Source organism: Hippoglossus hippoglossus, chromosome 21, assembly GCF_009819705.1.
Source record: "Hippoglossus hippoglossus isolate fHipHip1 chromosome 21, fHipHip1.pri, whole genome shotgun sequence".
Classification (NCBI taxonomy): Eukaryota; Metazoa; Chordata; class Actinopteri; order Pleuronectiformes; family Pleuronectidae; genus Hippoglossus; species Hippoglossus hippoglossus.
Genome location: NC_047171.1, coordinates 17,658,321 through 17,678,567, shown reverse-complemented (window position 1 = coordinate 17,678,567; position 20,247 = coordinate 17,658,321). Strand labels below are relative to the sequence as shown.

General features: G+C 41.3%; 1 protein-coding gene across 7 annotated transcripts in view; it reads left to right on the top strand.

Annotated features, from left to right (window-relative positions):
* Positions 1–20,247, top strand: part of LOC117754542 (guanine nucleotide exchange factor DBS-like) — a 38,387-nt gene that overhangs the window by 17,119 nt on the left and 1,021 nt on the right. For 5 of the 7 annotated variants that reach the window (XM_034573442.1, XM_034573441.1, XM_034573443.1 and 2 more), the window contains exons 3-31: positions 1,380–1,494; positions 5,825–5,915; positions 9,162–9,281; positions 9,533–9,649; positions 9,983–10,132; positions 10,243–10,367; positions 10,915–11,029; positions 11,116–11,235; positions 11,950–12,141; positions 12,239–12,430; positions 12,679–12,838; positions 13,714–13,775; positions 13,879–13,964; positions 14,129–14,195; positions 14,284–14,399; positions 14,559–14,628; positions 14,725–14,817; positions 14,907–14,999; positions 15,099–15,224; positions 15,434–15,655; positions 15,736–15,828; positions 16,238–16,316; positions 16,472–16,541; positions 16,644–16,759; positions 17,019–17,111; positions 17,664–17,729; positions 18,371–18,480; positions 19,550–19,662; positions 20,143–20,246. In XM_034573442.1, coding sequence (XP_034429333.1) covers positions 1,380–1,494; positions 5,825–5,915; positions 9,162–9,281; positions 9,533–9,649; positions 9,983–10,132; positions 10,243–10,367; positions 10,915–11,029; positions 11,116–11,235; positions 11,950–12,141; positions 12,239–12,430; positions 12,679–12,838; positions 13,714–13,775; positions 13,879–13,964; positions 14,129–14,195; positions 14,284–14,399; positions 14,559–14,628; positions 14,725–14,817; positions 14,907–14,999; positions 15,099–15,224; positions 15,434–15,655; positions 15,736–15,828; positions 16,238–16,316; positions 16,472–16,541; positions 16,644–16,759; positions 17,019–17,111; positions 17,664–17,729; positions 18,371–18,480; positions 19,550–19,662; positions 20,143–20,246 — 3,276 coding nt within the window. The remainder of the gene's footprint in view (positions 1–1,379; positions 1,495–5,824; positions 5,916–9,161; positions 9,282–9,532; positions 9,650–9,982; positions 10,133–10,242; positions 10,368–10,914; positions 11,030–11,115; positions 11,236–11,949; positions 12,142–12,238; positions 12,431–12,678; positions 12,839–13,713; positions 13,776–13,878; positions 13,965–14,128; positions 14,196–14,283; positions 14,400–14,558; positions 14,629–14,724; positions 14,818–14,906; positions 15,000–15,098; positions 15,225–15,433; positions 15,656–15,735; positions 15,829–16,237; positions 16,317–16,471; positions 16,542–16,643; positions 16,760–17,018; positions 17,112–17,663; positions 17,730–18,370; positions 18,481–19,549; positions 19,663–20,142; position 20,247) is intronic. The other 2 variants (XM_034573439.1, XM_034573440.1) reach the window with 2 other exon arrangements.

The following is a 20,247-nucleotide window of genomic DNA, read 5'->3' as shown; positions in this document are numbered from 1 at the left end:
TGTGTGTGTGAGTCTGTGTCAGTCAGAGGTGACCTTGTGATTGCTGCAGAGCCAGGAACCATTTTCTCGCAAAGATCAAAGCAGATGTGAAACCATGACCATGCACTTGCTGTTGCCATAGTGACGAGAGAAGAAAAGGCCGACAGATTGATATTCCAGTCACATGCGCTGACAGAGCAGCTGTTCCACATAGTGTGTGTGTTTGTGTGTGTGTGTGTGTGAACAAGTGACAGGGTCCAAGAGGAAAACACAAGCTTCTCTGCAACAGTTTTGTATTTTGTTTTTCTCTGGTTATAAGTGGGCAGGGTTCAGTTTGAGAGAGTTGATGTCACATGTCTCTGAGCAGCCAATCAGGGTCAAAATCTAATTGTACTTGTGGGTTTTTTCAGGCAACAAATCTAATCTGATCCAACAGTATACCAGGGCAGTCCAGAGGAAGCAGATGCGCCGTTTTTTAAAATTGTTAAACTACTCATAATCAATTAAAAAGGGTGATTTCCAATTGACATCTTAGATTGTTGCTAATTTAGTTATGAATTAGAGACAGAGATTTCAGATTTGAAACCAGGGGCTTGATGGATAAACAAAGAGACATAAGATAAGATAAGATAAGATAAGGAAATAATATAATTTATTTTAGTACAAATCACTTCATTTATTTTAACATTTTAAATCAACTGTTGACACTTGAGGAGCTTGAATCTTCCTTTTTTCAATTCCTTTATTTCAATTTAGGCTTAAGTAACAATAGAAGTAGTAGAAGTAAGAGTGTATTTTATTTTTTCAATAATAGCTTACAATGTTATCATAAAGAAAAAAGAGAAAAAAATTGGCAATCAATTTGAGGAAAAAGAGGAAAAGACAGCAAACTATAGTAAAAACAACCAACAGGAAACAATTGACAGAAAAGAGAAAACAATCTAACTGTTATCAAGAATCTGTCAGTTTCTTATTTCAAATTGATGTTAATAATTAAATCAATAATTTTAAATTATTGCTGGTTGATGTAAGCATATGAGACAGAATAGTTTGTTTTCATAGATTCAGAATTTTTTTTTTGAAGATGAAGAATCTGCTCTGTCTCAACTCATCAGTCACGTGGTTGTCAGTGCCCCCCTGTGGTGACTTTTTATTCATACTCTGTGCTTTTCTTTTATTTACTGTAACAAACTGAAATACAGTTTCCTTCTTATAGTGATTGACAATGTTCTTAACAGCAGCACAGAAGCCAAACCAACCATGATAACTTTAAATGGGGTTTCTTTGCCTCATATATAATGTCATAATGTACTGTATGTAATGTAAACATAGTATATAAGTATATTCATAATATATATGTATATTCATGTGGAAATTGTTGTTTTCAATTTTCTTTCTAGGGGGTAGAGGAGATCATGGCAGCCCAATCATTGTGTTCCCAGAATTCCCTGCATTTGGAGACATCACGGATAGAGTGTTTCACAACGTGCTGACCTACCTGACAAGTGTTCCCAGGTAAAGTCCCTCACTGGCTGATTGAACACACATTCTGTTATCCACACCTCCCTTTCCTACCTTTTTCATCCCGTCTGATTTTCCCTTCAAGCTATTTCCTGTCCTCCTTTTTTTTTTAACAACATCCACTCCCCTCCTGTCACCATCAGCTCGTCTCCTCTCTCTTGTCTCTGCAGTCCTGTGATAAAGTTTGAGTGTGTTTGAATGTGCCGGACTTTTTTCTGTGTGTAGTCTGCTTGTTCTTTGGTTTTCCTTCAGTCCAAAGAAGCAAATGAAACACAGAGGTGGTAGAGATCTGAGAAGATGTTTTTGTGCTGGACGCCGCCAGCAGGTGGCAGTGGACACTTAATCACAGCTTCACTTCATGAAGATCATGATGCAGAGGATTTTCTCAGATAATATCACAGATATCTGCAAAAAGAGGAGAGGGTTGTTATTCCTGCATTAATGATACGGCCAAGTCATAATCCAGGGTCTTTATCTGTCGGCTGCAGATTGTCTTTGTACACATGGGCAGACCACATGAGACTACGGGGGAGGGGGAGAAAGTATAAGACCATCTTTTCTTCTGAATATCCCCTGGAAAACAATTTCCTCTCATTTCCTCACGGTTAATTTGTATGTTTTCTTTAATATTTAGTTTGTCTGCTTCTTGGTTCTATCCCTTCTTCGTGACTGTCACGCCCTTCCTTCATCCTTCCTATGATGGAAAAGTGTGTAAAAATAGAAACTGCAGCGATTCAGACTTTTTGAATGTGAATAATGCAACAGACAGCTGAGCAGAGCTGAGTTTGGAGATGCCCCCGTTTTTATACATTTTAGTGTTTAAAGCTCTTTTTATGTCTGTATAGCTGATCTTGCGTTGCTTACTCTTTTCGTCAAAATAATTATTAAATTATCTAATCCTATTTCAGACTTTTTATTTCAATCAGGATTTAGCTTTTCTTGAGACCAGAATATCAACTTCTGAGGAATGAGACTTTATTTTTATTTCCCAAATCCTGGCTGAAAAGTAGCTCACAGTCAGGTATAATTTCCACGTCTCTAAATTCACCTCCTCCACGGTCTGTTAGAGGTCACCAGTGATCTGAAGGAGGGTCGTCCACAGAAGCTGTTGTGGATGCAGAAACAGATGGCTGGAGCTACCTGAGGGACCCGTACCCCTGACAGGGCACAGTCCACAACCAGGGGGCAAATGTATTACGACCTTGAACAGCTGCTACTAGTTTCAAATGCATATCTCTGGATCAATATCAATTGCAGAAGTGATTCCTAATGTTGATTCTGCCATTCCCTACATGCTTGTCGTCATATTATGTATTAACTATAGCTTATAGCTGTGTCCTTGCACAGACCATGTTCCCACCTCTTTCCCTTATTTTCTTTTTTTATCTCTCCTTTCTTAATGTGCATTCTTGCGTGGATCTAGTTTGGTTGGATAGTACTGTACAAAGCAAAGGACACTTTAGATGTTGCATCACTATATTTTGTATTCTTCAGTTATTCTTCCATATTGTGGTCATTGCACAGAGGTGTGGGGCCACACATGTAAAACTCATATTAGTCCCTTGTATGTATCACAGAAAATAACAGTAAGGTTTATAAATAATGTCAATGTAAGAGAACGTATGACTGTTTAGCAAGTCACATGTGTTTAAAACTAAAGATTTAGTTGAAATGGAAATGAAATGAAAGTTTATGTTAATATCAAATGACGAGGATTATAGAAGGAAGTATCATTTTAAAAGTCCATATCCATGCACTACATTAAAGCAGGTGTGTATTTCTGTATATAGGGAGAAACTGTGTAAATCTTTCAATTTAAAATGTTGCTCAAATATTATTCAATTAAAAAATATATAATGAGAAAATAATGAAACTGAATGAACTTGCTGAGTAATATTTATTTTAGGATGACGGCTATTGATTAATGTATAGTTGATTTGTTATGTTAAAAGAAAGTAAATCCAAAAAAGGGATGGCCATCTGTATTTATGTTATTTATAAGAAAGGGGCCGGTTGCATAAGATTTGGTTCTTCCTTCTACTTACATGTTCATGGAATGAGTTTTATGTAGTTTTTATTTTTGGATTACACCGAAATAACAGAGATAAACTACAAAACATATAGAGTTAATACTAAGATATTTTGCCGGATGTTTAATACAGTTTTCTCTTAAAATTTTCTAATCTGTTTTTAATTTAACATACCAGTGCCCTTATATCCAGACAGTCACTTGTTCTGCTCTTAAGTGCTTCAGGGGGAGGGGGGGGAGGTTGTTGCAGTGTGTATGTGTATTGCTATGTGATATGCGTTCAAGCAGCAAATTTCCCTCATCTGCATCACCATTACAGACAGTGCTTTTTCACAGCTCAACTCACAGCTTACATTGCCTCCACACGCTTTGACCCGAGCATTACAGTTATTATTAGTAGGATGCTCTTGCATGTGCAACCACAAGATCACCAGGCAATTTTATGAATATTTAAATTAAGCCGTTTATGCGTGAAACTGCCTGTTTGCAAGATGATATGGAAGTTATGCATACGATTTTCAGTTTACTGTGTCCGAGGTCGTATTTATAATTTCAAATTCAGCTTTGATTGCAAAAACAAATGAGAAATAGTTCCTTTTAGCTGTGGTTTAACTGTAAGTACTGAATCAAATGTTGATCTTAGATGCTGTTTCATAAGTTATAGAGAACACTGCATCATTGGCAACATTTTGAAAACACCAGATTAAATGTGGTTTAGATGAAGCTCTGGTATACATCCATTGTCCCAACACAACCAAGAAGCAGAACAGATAAATAAAATATGACATGGTTTTAATGAAATAATTAGGGCATTTGGCTGAAATACATCTGGGTGATTGTGGTGTAATAGCAGCATTAAAGGCCCATTTCCCCATGTTCCTCTAATGTTATTCTTTAAACCTGTGTAGTTATATGTTCACCATAAACCACCCTCTCATCTAAGAAGCCGTAAATGTCTCGAAGGCAGAAAAGCTCTTGTCCTGGTTTCCCCCTCCTCCTCCTCCTCATCCCCCTCCTCTTCCTCTGCGGCTGGGATGTGAAGCAGTTTGTGCTTTGAAAGCCCGAGTGTCTCTGAGAGTCTGTTTACATGATTATACGCAGAGCAGAGAAGTGGGGATGATGGAGGAAGAGAAAAGGAACAGATGAAAGGGGAGGGAAAGGGCAGGAGAGAAAAAAGAATGAGAAGAGTGAGGATAAAGTAGAGAGGCAGACCTGGATCAACACTCTGTATTTTCCTAATACCTCAGAGCCTCCTTTTTGATCCTGCCCCACATCTATAACGATCCTGTGATTGGCTACAAGAGCTGCTCATCACTTTGCAGCCACCTTGTTATTGGCGTGTGTCCCAGCAGCTCCCTGTCTCATTGGATGGATTACAGATGCTGCACAGGAGGATTCAGAGGCTGGATCTTGTGATTGTCTGAGGCATTTGTCTCCCTCCCCTTCAGACAACACAACACACCGGGATCTCCTCGTATCCTGTGTTTATATTTCACATGGACTACTCTTTCAATCTGCTGTCACCCTGTTTTGTGCATTTAGTAGCTGCAGAATTAGCAGATATGAAAGCAAATACTTTGGGATAATTCTGCAAGAAAGATTGGGACGGGGCTTTTGGTGCTCACCTATGCTGTAGGTGCATCATGTTTCCAGGTAAGCATGGGGGAAGCTGCCACATGTCATCATTGGTGTGTAGCACTCCTCTCTTGTGGGACCAGAGAGACGGCAGGGGAAGGGGGGAGCAGGGAGAGAACAGGGGGCTGGGGGGGGCCCAGAAATCCGGAGGTGCTTCACAGGCAGCTGGTGCAGTCCTAAAAAGGGGCTGCTGCTAAGAAGATAAAGAGCAGCATAACAAAACGACAAGCTGTGAACAAGCAGTTGGCTCCATCACTGTATGTTTTGTTTATTTTTGTTTGTATTTTGTGTTATCTCTTTGTGAAATTACATCCGAATGAGTTTGCAGCAGCTTCTGTTCAACCTTTCCCTGTGGCCCTCCAGACTATGTGTTTGACTTTGAAAGTTTCATCAGTAAATACTTTATAAATGAATCAAATGAGGTGTCACTTCTTTGTTGACTGTAAGAATGTCCATCCAACCCAGGCATACAGAGAACAAGGATAAGTTTTGATTTGTGATAAGACGTTATGTGCAGTAAGACAGTGTCAGTTATAAACGATCTCAGCTTACCTTTCGCTGTGATGTCAAATCAAGATCTGCTCACCCCTGAACTATCATTGTGGGTAAAACAGATGAGTGTGTAAGTTGTGTTAAATATGTTGCCTCTTTGTGTTCCAGTTTGTTATCGACAGGCGTGGGTTTCATCCTGGTCATTGATCGCCGGCAAGACAGATGGGCAGCTGTTAAGGGGACCCTGCTTCGTATTGCAGTAAGTTTGTCTTTGTGTCTGCCGACTGTCTGTTTGTTTCTGTCTGGGAGAGAAACCGATCTTTAATGAACTGTTGAGATGAGAGAACCAGGGTTTGAGGAGGATTCAGGTCCTGCACCCTCAGGACCCTTAGGTCAGGTCACAGAGAGATGTTGGAGCATCCTCAACTCTCCTTCACAGCTCCACCACTAATGTCACCAGCAAGGGGCAGAGCCAACACCAGCCCCCATCTCAGCATGTTTGTCTACAGCTGCAGGGGAAAATAAACACTCACATGCCAGCAAAAGACAGAGGGAGATGATTTTATTTGTTCAATCATTCATTGAGATGTCACTCGTCTTTTCTTCAAGCTGATTTACTAATGAAAAGAAAACACTTCACAAAAAAAGAAGCCTAAACTAATTTATTTTAGATAATGAGTCAGCTAAATGAATGTGGATAACTCACATGGTAAATTTGAGTTGATTTAGCCTAAAGCTTCCTAATCTGCCCCCTTGTCCGGATCCATGCCAAAGATTTAATGGGTTGTTTTTGAGTAAATTTTGCATAATCCTGCTGACAAACAAACACATGGATGGGGCAGAAAACATAACCTCCTCGGTGGAGGTCATAGTAATGAATGTGAAATAATAATTAAAGTAATAATACAAATGTGTAAAAACCGGAGTAATGTGCAAGATGCAAAGTGTGGACAAAAAATGGGAATGCGCAAACATCCAATAATGGTTCATTGCACCATAATGATTCACTTATGTTGCTGTATAAGTGGAATATAGTTGTAGTTGTAATCAGTTAATTTCCTTCTGGTCAGTGTTCCAGTCTTTTCTTCTTAATATGTGTGTGTGGGAGAATCATCATCATCATAGTCTCAGAATATTTTGGGGTTAAAACAATGGCAGCAGCCTTTTATCCCCTGCCACCGTAGAGTATTGATGTTTGTGACATTCCCATTTTTCGATAATCTTGTAGAGAATAAAAATGTTGAAGTAATTGGATATGATTTGGTTTGGACAGATCTCTGCACAACATAGAGGACTAAATGGAAAAATGAAATATCTCAGCGGGGGTGAAGGAGGGTGAAAGAGAGATGAATATCACCACCCATGGTCTCCAGAGACCTGGGGGACCCACTCACTCATTTCAAATTAAATAAAGCTTTATTAATCCCACATGGGGACTTGAACAGGCTGACAGGCTGGTAATGGGGGGCGTTCAGTCATCCCTGCTATAATGTCCTGTTTCGGGGGATTCAGCCGGGCTGCTAAATACATCGTGATGAAAACTGGAATTTTCATGTTGCTACTGTGGAGAATAGTTCATGGGCATTAAATCATATTTAAAACACATTGTGATGCATTTACTCAGCAGGTTTATTTAGTCAGTGTAAACATTTATTAGTGGATGACAGAGAGAGAATGAATGTTGCTGCTGTTGAATGATTCTTTGTCTTGACTGTGTGTGTGTGTGTGTGTGTGTGTGTGTGTGTGTGTGTGTGTGTGTGTGTGTGTGTATTAGCACACGTGTGTACACATGAGATTGTGTAAATGTGGGTCAGTGTGTTTTGAGGAAATGTTTACAGCTGCTCTGGCTGAGTCTGATCTGATGACAGACACACAGTGTGTTTATAGACTGGTCCTAATTAAGTCTACAGTGTCTGTCCCTGAAGAATGCCTCCTCCCGTCAGTTATGTGGGTCTTCTTTTAGGCTTTGTGTGTGTGTGTGTGTGTGTGTGTTTTCATCTCCCAGTCTGCCGTTGACAAAGAACGAGTAGACCATGACCAAAACTGCCGGCGACCACAGATCCAACCAGCATGTTTGAATCGGGTGCATTTAAAGGATACAGTGACATATTCTATTGTGTGGTTGTTGTCTGTGTCTCAGTATTTTAAAACCTCTCTGCTCTGACCACTAAACCCATGCATGACCAAATCTGTGGTCATGAAGTTTAGTTTTATCCTTCAGAAATGGCTGAATAAATCCACCCGTCTGTTTTGTCTGCGGTGGACTCATCCTTCACAACCTCAACAAATTATACAACGTTTGAAAGCTCTTGAGTCTCCTGATTAGTGCTGCGACAATGAACAGATTATTAGATCAGTAATCGACTACTAAACTCACCGCCACCAATTTTGATCTATTTCATCTATTTAACGGTTTGAATGTTATTTCTAATGAAAAAAGGTTCAAATGGTCTGATTTCTGCTTCTTATATGTGAATATTTTCTGGTTTCTTTGTTCCTCTAATGACAGTAAAGTGAATATCTTTGGTTTGTGGACTAAACAAGACATTTATATGGAGCAAACTATTATTACCATGATATCAAAACAGCTGTATGTTACACAGACTGTGTTTTTAATAGTGAATGACTATTTTTATTATGTATTCTCCTTCCAGCAGGTCAGACAGGATAAGCACTGAATTGATTAATTAATTTCATTAACAGTTATGATCGTAAGTGTTTTTTTGATTAACAATGTTTTCATTTTTATTCCTGCTTAGACCAGCATTCTTCAACTCACCTCCAATCAGGCAAAAACATCCATTTAGGTCATTAGCTAATTAAATCTGCATTAATAGTAGCATCCTCTCAGTAGAAGAGATCAGTGTCCGCCCTCAAACATCCTCCAACTGCTTTCACAGCAGTTCTCCGTCTCTCAGTGGGTGTGAACCATGACATTTTAACTGGCTCTTAATTGGTTCTTTTGGCTCAGCAGAGTGTGTGGTGGAAACACACTGCGATGGATATGAGGAGGATTAATATGAATGTTAAAAAAAGCATCAAATCAAACTCTTTCAGCTTTGTGAGATTTTGCTTTATGCTGAGTAAAAAGTAAAATCTGTGCCTTGTGCACATACTGCTGTATAAGCAAATGCATCAGAGCTATGCTAATTTTAATCTCAACAATGCCCGCTGGGTAAATAAAACCCTGCAGACATTTTCCTGGACACATGCATCTCTTTCTGCCTTGCTGTTCTAGAGGACATGAAGATTAATGTCCCTGCCACAGGATTGTGCCCCACATCCCCCACACCCCCCACACCCTCCTCATTCTCTTGTCCTCCACACACTCCCATGTACTTGCATTCATGAATGTCTATGAGAGTTTTCACATGGGAGACAGAGGGAGAGACAAAGGGAGAGAATAAAACATAGGCTGAAGTGTGATGTATAATGGGATCAGGGTGGAGAAGGATCCTTTCTGCTTTGTCACATGACTGACCCTCTCTCTGCTCGCTCATGTCAGGGCTCCTTCCCAGGGAACCTCCAGCTGGTTCTGGTTCTGAGGCCCACTGCCCTCCTGCAGCGCACGCTGTCCGACATCCTCTTCAAGTTCAACAAGGATGAGTTCAAGATGAAGGTGCCGGTGTGTAGTCACTCACGGAAGGACAGAGAATGTTGCACCTTGTTAAGCCCTATGACACAAATTGTGATTTGTGAATATGGGCTATACAAATACAATTTTATTGATTGATTGAACATGTGGAAATGTTGCGGAAATATAACACAAAACTTGTTTTTTAAAATTCTGATAATTCCCACTGTACAATCAATGACAGTTAATATACAGTTTTTATAATCAAATGACATGTACGTGATCATGTGTTTCTGTCTCAGGTGATCATGCTGAGCTCAGTAACTGAGCTGCACTCCTACATCGACCGCTCCCAGCTGACCAATGAACTCGGGGGAACGCAGGAGTACTGCCATGAGAAGTGGATCTCTCACCGCACTGTATGTACACTGTAGAGTTTACAGCAGCCCACACTGCACAGTTAACGTGGGCTAAATACACACAGACATTACAAGAAGCTTTACATACAAAATAAATATATACAGTGAAATAAGTGCACAAGAAATATAAGAGATAAGAATAAATTAATCAAATAGGTCCGATTTGAGAAGCTCACGTCAAGATAGTACGTAAAAAGTTAAATTCAGAAAATATATATCTTTACGCTAGGATGAAACCCTCTATTAAAGCAGTTTGCTAAAATATCTCGGTAAAATACTTGTGTCTCACGATGCCACCATCACTCTGCGTCTGCTGTGTCTTGTTCACATCAGGCTATTGAAGGCTTTGCGCTCACGGTAAAGAAAACGGCACAGACCCTGCAGTCATTTGGGACGGAGCTGGCCGAAACTGAACTCCCCAACGAGATCCAGGCCACAATCGTCCTGCTCAGCACTCACACCAACAAGAAAGACAAAATGAAGGTAACACTACTGATACACACACACTGAACTTTATTTCTCTGTGTATTTATACACACGGTACATCTCTTTGGTTTATGCATATGATTCCCTCCGTCTGTGTGTGTGTGTAGGAGGATCTGCTGGTGGCTCTGGGTCAGGGCAGAAGGCTGTTGGAGAGCATCAATGAACCTGTAGCACGGGACCCCGACCACAACATGAACCAGGATGAGCTGGAGAATTTAGCCACTGTACAAAGGTTAGAAAACTACCAGAGCTGATAGAGCTGCAGGATGGCTGCTAGAAACCAGACAGAAACAAGATGAAGCTCTAGAGGAAGAAATAAATCAAGATTATCATGATAGAAAATACAGAAACCAGACAGCAACTGTCTCGTTTTGGCTGCACACCTCTGCCGCCGTTTAATAACACACTTTTTAACTCTCAACAGACCAAAATGGCGTCATCACATCTCTTTTAACACCTCGCCCCTCGGCAGGTGATGTGTTCATCGTTGTCTCTTCTCATCATAGAGTCACTATAATAGTTTCAGTTGCTGTGTTCTTTGTGGTCAGTCAGTATTTTGAGCAACGCTACAGGCACTGAGTCTCTTGTCAACAGGCATTAGTTGTACATACCACGCACATGCAAAAACACTCCATATCCAAGCACCTCAGTCAGCATCGTAATAAAGAACTGCATTTAGTTCTTTATTCACCCCCCTCCCTGTCCCCCGCTGTGTTTGCTGCCTGTTCTTTTTTTACCATCCATCTTCATCTGTGTCTCTTTCTCCGCTCCTCTGTCAGACTGCTGTCTCAGCTGGATGAGACAGAAAGGGCTTTCGATGAGTTCTGGGTGCGACATCACACCAAATTGGAGCAGTGTCTCAAACTGCGCCACTTTGAGCACAACTACAAAGAGGTGAGCAGAGAATCCTCTGTACTCGACTGCAGTCAACACCATCTCTTTTCTGAACCTGAACACTGACTGTGGTGTTTCTGCTGCAGGTGAGGGCTCTGCTGGATCAGGTGTCTGAGAAACTTGCAGCCTTCTCTGAGGTCGGAATCAGCCCAGCTCACGATGAGCACATCGTCTGTGAACTCACAAGTTATGAGGAGAAAGTCTGTGTGAGTAAACCCCCCCCCCCCCACATACACACACACACACACACACACTATCAGAGCTTTGGCCAACCATGACATGAATTGCTGAATAATATCAGCATAATGGGTTTACTACATTCTCAATTCTGTTTGTATCTTAGGAATAAATCACTGTCATATATCTAGTATCTTTATAACACTGACTGTCTGGCAGACTTTTTGTCATCAGGTTATCAAATTATACAAAAATAAGTTTGTAATAACACTTTCAATTTTTCTCCCACTTATTGATACGTCTGGAAAGATGCAATAAAGGTGCAATAATCTGGGAGAAAATAAAATAATTGCTCTGCCAAGGCTTTGCAGTCATTTAAATTTAAAGTTACAAATGTATAAAATATTTTAATTCTGATTTTGATCGGGATCTGACAAGAAAATTATCTTTTTGTGAATTAAAAAAATTGCATGACCACTAATTTATAATCATTATAATTGCTATATATATATCTAGCACTACCAAAAAAACACCATACTTTTATATTTTAAAGGAATTTGGTCACAGTTGCACAGTCTATTCCAAAGAATTTTTTCATCACCAATATAAAAAAGAATTTGGGGAATACATAATGGAATACAATTTAGAAAAAATGAAATAAAGTTTTAAAGTTTGTAGGAAAAAAATGTAAAAAGTTCGATCCTTGATGTTGGATTTAACTATCTCACCTCACCGCTCCACAGGAGGTGCTGGACCGAGCCTCAGCTTTGTCTCGTGAGGGCGACGAACTCATCGAGAACTCACACTATGCTGAAGACTCCATTCAGCCCAAATGCAGCGAGCTCAGAGCAATCAGTGAGAGCGTGAGCAGCAGCCTGAGGGCCAAGAAGGATCATTTCCTCAAAGCCATGGAGCTGCATCACTGTTTGCAGAGGGTGAGAAAGAAAACACACACACAGACACAAGATTTGTGTTGTTACCTCATCTTTTTTTGTTTGTTTTTTCTGATTCCTCCTCTTCTGTCCTCCTCAGGCCTCTAAATGGGTTGATGACGGTATATACCTGCTGGCGTCTCAGCCGGTCGACAAGTGTCAGTCACACGAGGGGGCTGAGTTAGCGCTGCAGGAGCTGGAGCGTTATCTGGAAAACGCAGGCCTGAACCAGCTGACAGACCTGGAAACCATCTGGAAGGAATATGATGCTGTGCTCAACCAGCAGTTCAATGTAAAAGAGCCAAAGAACACACATGTCTCTGTCACTGTATAACAACCTGATTGAATTATAGTAAAGAGATTCGACCATTGTTACGGATCAAAGCTTCAATCAGTATGGTATCAGGTGTGAAATAGCTGTGCTTCTGCTTTATTGATGCTAATTTACATGTTGTTTTTAAATGACCTGCTTAAAGATAAATGACCTAATCAATCATCAGATATTGATGTAGAGTGTTTTGATGACTTCCTGTGTGTCAGGACCAAGTGGAGAGGATTTCCCAGAAGCAGGCGTCCATGCAGGAGATGTTCGACAAGAGGAGGGTGAGCCTGAAGAAGCTCGCAGCCAAACAAACCAGGCCGGTGCAGCCGGTAGCTCCCAGACCGGAGGCCTTCATCAAATCCCCTCTCAGCTCACCTGGTCAGTCTCCACACAGCCACACATGGAACTTTGATTTTACACTGTGCAATCTTTTTTGTTCATTATTCTTTGCATGACCCTGATGCAATTGAAACTCTGCACAACCCTGTATTGTCAGGTTCTATTTTCCACAGCCTTGAAAATAGATGGAAAATATCTTGATTTTCAGTGTCTAAGAGATAAACTGAAGTTTTTAATCAAAAATATAATGATAACAATTGAACTCAAAAAGGAAATTCTCTAACAAGAAAAGAAAGGTTTTATTTTGTTGGTTATTTTATTATGAAATTCTTTGCTAATAAGGTTGAAAAATCTTGGTTCATTTTTTGAGCATTTGCAGATAACTTCAGGGCAGAAGTATATTTACTTCTTCAAAACCTTAAACCAATAAATAGTAGTCTTCCCATATGTTACTTGTTTTCTCTGAGTATAGATTTACCCACATATGTTGTGCTGCCTAAAATTACTTTGTGTTTATTGTCTGCTATTGGTAGATACAAGAAATAAAATGTGATCTGAGTTTTCTATCAGCACAATAAAGCCCTGTAAAGTTTGTAAACAGTATTTTGGTGCAATTTAAATTTGAATATTAACTGTTAAAACTTTCAAATAATGTAAAATAAAATATATGTAAAATATTACATTTAGCTAAATCTCAAGATGTTTACATCATCATTTGTCTGACAGCGCCAGCATCAAAAGGAGAAATTAATGCAGGTTATATCCAATAAAAAACAATACTTCCATTGTATCTTCTCACTCACATGTTTTTCTATTTATACATTCAATTTAACCACAAAATGTTTCCCTCCCAAAAACTTGAAATACCTATTGACAAGCCTGTCTCATATAATGACTGTTTCTTCATATTTTAGCTCACAGAGCACAGCAGGAGAAAAACTCCTCAGAGACAGACACTGGGAACAACTGTGAGAAAGTGAGTGTTGAGTTTTCTGTTGTTGTGTCTGCTCTACATGCTCTGAAAGTTTGTATTGTCTGTGTCTTTTCATGCTGAATTCTACATTGTCGTTCTCTCTCAGGGAAATGGCCAACTGCAGAACGGAGACAGTAACAGCCGACATGCCTCGCTGTCCGAGGAGGAGGAGAACCTGGCAGTTCTCAGGAGGTGAGGGGTTGTTCAGCCGGCGCTCGTTCGTCTGTTATCAAATTACACAGCAGATGGACTGTGTGGACACGCGTCTCATTATCTACAGAGCTGCACGTCCACCTACTGCTTTATTTGATCCCTCTTTCTGTCCGTCTCACACTCTGTCCTCCTTCTGTCTTCAGGCATGTTATGAACGAGCTGCTGGAAACTGAGAGAGCCTATGTGGAGGAGCTGCTCTGTGTGTTGCAGGTGAGGATTCACTCCGCAGGAGGATTCACAATCTGACTTCACCTGTGCCTGCAGTTTCCTGATTTATTAATTGCTGTGTGTGTTACAGGGATATGCCTCAGAGATGGATAATCCCGCCATGTGCGTCCTCATCCCCGCTCCGCTGCAGAACAAAAAGGAGGTTCTGTTTGGCAACATGCCTGAAATTTACCACTTCCACAAGAGGTGAATGAGCGCCATCTGGCTGTCATTGATGATACCTGCACCGTGACTTGACATTTTGTCGGCCATCACAGTTACTCAGCATTTGAAATCGATAATCTTCTTTATTCTTTTGTCTCACTCTTTCTCATCTGTTCTCCTTCATCATTTTGTTGTTTCCAGGACTTTTCTGCGGGAGCTGGAGCAGTACACCGACTGCCCTGAGCTGGTTGGAAGGTGTTTTATAGAGAGGGTGAGTTCATTATCCTATCCTCAGCACATCTCCAGATGTGAATCCAGATGCTGGTGAGGTTTCTTGAACAGAAATAATTTGCCCTTCCTCCCTCAGATGACAGATCTGCAGATCTATGAGAAGTACTGTCACAACAAGCCTCGCTCTGAAAGCCTCTGGAGGCAGTGCTCAGACTGTGCCTTCTTCCAGGTGAACAGACACTGAAACATTGTGGTTCAAACCTAATTGTAATTTGTGTGTTTTATGTAACATTGTCCTGTTCTGTTTAATTGCATCAGGAGTGTCAGAAAAAGCTGGAGCATAAACTGGGTTTAGATTCTTATCTGCTGAAGCCGGTTCAGAGGATTACCAAATATCAGCTACTCCTGAAGGTACATCACTGTCCTGGGGCTTAATCTGTGTTTTCAGAGGAACTTCAGGTTTTTTCAGTCCTTGTTCACAGCTGCTTGTTCATGTCCTGCTAACTACAGGAAATGCTGAAGTACAGTAAGGGCTGTGAGGGGACAGATGACCTGCAGGAGGCGCTGACCTCCATCCTGGGCATCCTGAAGGCCGTCAATGACTCCATGCACCTCATCGCCATCACCGGATATGAGGTAAGACATTAAATAGGATACAGGCGAATAAATCCTAGAGCAGATGCGTCAAACATGTGCTTTGTGTGTGACATGTGTGTGACGTGTGTGTGACGTGTGGAGTCCTGTGATGCTCACAAACTCATTGGATTACTGGCATGGTTGTCATTTAAAGAAGGAATTAGTTTGTTGTCAATCAGCTCCACTAACAGCATCTTTCCCTTTCTCAGGGTAACCTGAGTGAGCTGGGGAAGCTGCTGATGCAGGGGTCGTTCAGCGTGTGGACGGAGCACAAGAAAGGTCACGCCAAGGTCAAGGATCTGGCCCGTTTCAAGCCCATGCAGCGGCACCTCTTCCTCCACCAGAAAACCCTGCTCTTCTGCAAGAGGAGGGAGGAGAATGGAGAGGGCTATGAGAAAGCTCCGTCGTACAGCTTCAAACAGTCTCTGAATGTGAGAACATCCGCAGCAGTAGTGTTGGGAATTCTGTTGGATTTCTCTCCTGTACTCATCGGTGTTTTCTCTTTTAACAGATGAGCGCTGTGGGCATCACTGAGAATGCAAAGGGAGACAACAAGAAGTTTGAAATCTGGTGCAACTCAAGAGATGAGGTTTATATTGTTCAGGTATGTTAACATAAAGAAATGAATAGTCCGGAGAAAATCTACACTTTTCTGAATTTCTAAATAGTCTGATGAAAAAATTCTTCCATACCACCAAGACTCTTTGTTTTCCAAAATCTATTAAAAACCCATCAATGTTTGTTTATTTTGAGTCAATCTCTCATTTCTGTTCTGATGCATAAATGCATTTAATTAATCTGAGGCTGAAGATTATCTCCAACGCATCTTCAATTCAGTATTTTCCAGCTGTTTTAGGAAATTACTGCCTTTTATGGAATTTTTTGACCGTAAGAAAAATGCTAAATCAACCCAGGGCTTATCTTTTAGGTACATTGTATTGGAACAGTTGGAACAATATTGTATTTGGCTGTTTATCTCAGAGCCTTTTCAATATTTAACTCTTCTCTTTCAGGCACCAACAACTGAAGTAAAAACCACTTGGGTGAATGAGATCAGGAAGGTTCTGACAACACAGCTGGAGGCGTGCAGAGGTACGCAAACAAGATCACTTTTTTAAAGATTAAATGACACCCGAGTAACTTTCATATTTAGTTCATATAAATTTGAAGCAGAAACTGGAGCATTATTATTTAGTTGTGCTGATTATGAAAGTAAAACCCTTGTGTCCCTCCCTCTGTGCAAGAAGCCAGCCAACAGAAGGCACCAGATCAGGTTGTCCAGTCCACTCCTGCATCTAGTGGAACAATAAGTCACAGGTGAGTCAGGACCCCCCCCGCCTCCATTATTCTCTTCAGTTTGGATAATGAGTCTTTCCAGGGACTGGTTTCTGATGCTCCACTTTCTCTTTTCGCCCACAGTCCGTTCAAGACGAGTCAGAGGAGCTTTAAGAAGGGAGAGGAGAAGAAAGCTGAGCCCTGCAGCCCTGACGTCAACTCCTCCTCCTCCTCCTCCTCACCAAAGCCCACAGGAAAAGGTAAGAAGTGCAGGGAAGACAGTTGTAACCTTTCTTTCTCTTTTGTCTTTCAACAAATCTGAGTGAAGCATTTGTTGTGCACACATTGTATAAACTACACTTGTCACTGCTCCTCTTTGCTTCCCCTCTTGTAACGATTAACCCTTTGTCTTCTGTCCTCTCCCCCAAAACATTAAATTCTCATCTTTATTGATTTTCTGCATTTTCACTTCCTTCTTTGTGTCTGTGCTGTCTTCTTGTCTTTTTCCCTCCGGGTCAGACGAGGCTCCGACAAGCCCGACCTCAGACAGAGCTGCTGCGGCTAAAAAGCGCTTTACTTTGCAAGGTTTCAGTAACCTCAAAGCTCAGAAAGGTAACGGCAGGCCATCGTCAACTTCATATCTGACATGTCACATCCTCTTCTGCCCCTCGCACCGGTGCGCCTCACATTTAACTGGTGTGTCTCTGTATTTGATTGAGTCGTGTCGCTTCCTCATCCCATCTCCTCTGTTGAGTTTACACACACACAGGCCCGTGCCCCCCCCACCCCACCCCACCCCACCCCTCATACACTGACACACGGACAGTGAAGCAGATAGGAGAGAGGAGTGGCGGTGAACGAAGCGGTAAAAGTCGAACAGTGGCGACAAACAGTGTGAACACAGGGTTTCCAAGGTGGACCACTGTTACAAAACATTTCAAATGTAAAGCGTTAGTCTGGAGCCCTGAGTCTGTATTTGTTTTCCCTCACCCCCTGTAACCTTACTGTGTGTCTTTTTAGTCAGAGCGTAAAAATTCACTGTTTCCCTTTGATTTTTTTTTTTATTCGTCATTGGAAGTTAAAATTTCCTCTTCATTATTGCTCAGTGTTTCTTTTGTGCCTCAACATCAATCCTTGTTTCTCCTTTTCCCTGCTGCGCGTCAGGATCCCCGACGAGCCTTGACCACAAGACAAAACGCCAGAGTGACCCGACGCCATTTGGCTTCAAAGGTTCGTCAGTCACTTCAGCAACACATGCGTTCGCTCCCTGTCTAGTTAGCTGTCGATTCTCAATACCTGAGCACAGCCGAGCTCTCTATAGCACTGATGAGTCCGATTGGCTGTAGCTGCTGCTGCTCGCCCAGTGACTGGCTGTGTTGCTTCCTGTCCCTCAGATCCAGGTCCTCCCCCCCTCCACCTGAGCAGGGCCAGGTGGTTCAGCACCTCTTGTCTCTTACAGACAAAGTGGAGAGGTACACCGACTCCAGCTGTCTCACACTGGCTGTTTGTTGGGTCAATTGTTTCACTACTTTAATGGATTTATAGGCCAGACCATCTTTTCTCTTTGCTCGTCTGACTGCTCCATGTTTCTGTCAGGCAACGGGTATGGAGAAATGGTCGCCTGCCACTTTATTTCCTCGTTTGGAGTTTAAAAGTAGAACTGCATGTCCCTCTCTCTGGTGGTACAATTTTTTGGGGTCTGCTTGTGCGATGGTGATATTCACGGGATTAGCTCTTCTACCTTCCTTTGTTCAAAAGAGCTTCAAGCGGTTCTTCCTTTCCCCTAGATTCCTCTCTGCAGGTCTCTCACATGTCTGAGAGCAGTCGAAGCTGCTGTAAACTAAACACCGCTGTTGCCCGTCTCTCCTCAGGCTGGAACAAAGCTTCCCTGTCATTGGATGCCTCCGAGGAGAATGACGGATATTCCAGCGCCGAGGAACCTCTTAACTCTGACCCAGAGGACGACAGCGGCAAGAAGCTGGTGAGTCACTGTGTGAGATAAGAGCGTCAGCCTGTCTGTGTATTAACCAAAGTGGCTATAGTTAAGGGTAAGTGAAGTGTCCATGGTATAAATATATATCAATGCAATGTCCTAGATGACAAAAGCAACTTTGCATTTCTGTCTGTATCTTGTGTGGCTCAGGTGCAATTTTCTGTCCAAACCCAACCGAGTCCAAGAGAAAACTAACCGAACATGCATTCTGTGATTCTGTGTCCAGACCTGTCCCAGGCCCGATGTTTTCCTTAATTACAGACACGTTCAGCGTGAAACATCAAGTAGATAGCCCAGCCAATGTGACCAAACCTGACCCGAATTAGATATCATTTCAAAACGTTTGTCTGAGCACGAACAAACAGGACAAGACGCCGATTTTTTCTCAAAAGATGTTAATAACTCTGGAATAATTCCCAGCTGTATCCATCACATGATGAACCATATTACATACAACAACTTTTATTGTATGTTAATTTACATCTGTGGATTTCAACATGCAAAAATTATTTTATCAACATTTGTCAATTAAACTGGGAAAGAATTAAGTAGATCACATCCAATGTGTTATGTAGAAGATTCTTCATTACCAATGATCCAGTTTAATAACAGCTGCAATTTTATTTTGACCACTTGGGGTCAGCAGAAAACAAATTGGCTCCTTACTAAATGCTCAGCCATGTCCATGAGCTGGTAGATCAGAACAATTAGAAAATATCCGTCCGCTTCTGCTGGAAAAATGATTTGATACAAAGTTAGTTTTTTAATTTTACTCAATTAAATTAATTAATACATTTTTTAATTGTACATTTTATTGATTTGTTGTCTTGTTGCTAAGCATTTTGTGACTGTATTTTGAAAAGTTCTATGTAAATAAAGTTTATTGTTAGTATAAATAATTGCTTAGTGTAGCTTTAAGGTGACTCATGATTTGAGTCAAACTGTTTATCCAATGTTTGCACAAACTAATGTCCTGTCTAATGTGTTACCGTAACTCTTGATCTTTTTCTAATTTGAGTGTGTATCCGTGTCTGCTTCTCATCTTGTCTATGAGCAGAGTGCTGGGAAATACACGGTGACGGTCGACTACGAGAACGGCGGCGCTCAAGAGCTCCCAGTGAAGAGTGGAGACATGGTGGAGCTGGTCAAAGAGGGAGATGACGGACAGTGGTGAGAACACAGCCTTTCTGCTGCCAATCAGAAATAAACACAAGAATGTCACTCAGTAGAGCACGTTCCTCTGCCAAGGCCCAACAGTCCCGTTAATTCAATCAACCCGCACCAAATTACATACACTCATAGATATCAGTTACCTAAATGTACCAGATTTTTTAAATCAAGAACCATGAATAATCCCCTGAAAAATTGGTGAAAATGTAAAAACAACAAAACACTATCTTGCAATGTTTAGGAAAGTGATTACAATTCCTGGATCTTCCCCCTGGTCTGTAGCCACACCAAAATGTAATGGGTTCTTTCCTGACCCATACTCACAAAATTCCATGGTAATCCATAAAGTAGTTTTTGCGTAATCCTGCTTAGAAACACACATAAAAGCCACAAACAAACAGACGGGGGTGAAAACACAACCTCTTTGGCAGAGTTAAAAGTAGCACTACTATAATAACACGTGTGTGTGTGTGTTTGCAGGTTTGTTCGTAATCTGAGCACCTCTAAGGAGGGATGGATCGCTTCTGCTAATCTTATCACCCTCATCAGAAAGTCCAAGTCTTGTCAGTCTCTCACCAGCTCGGG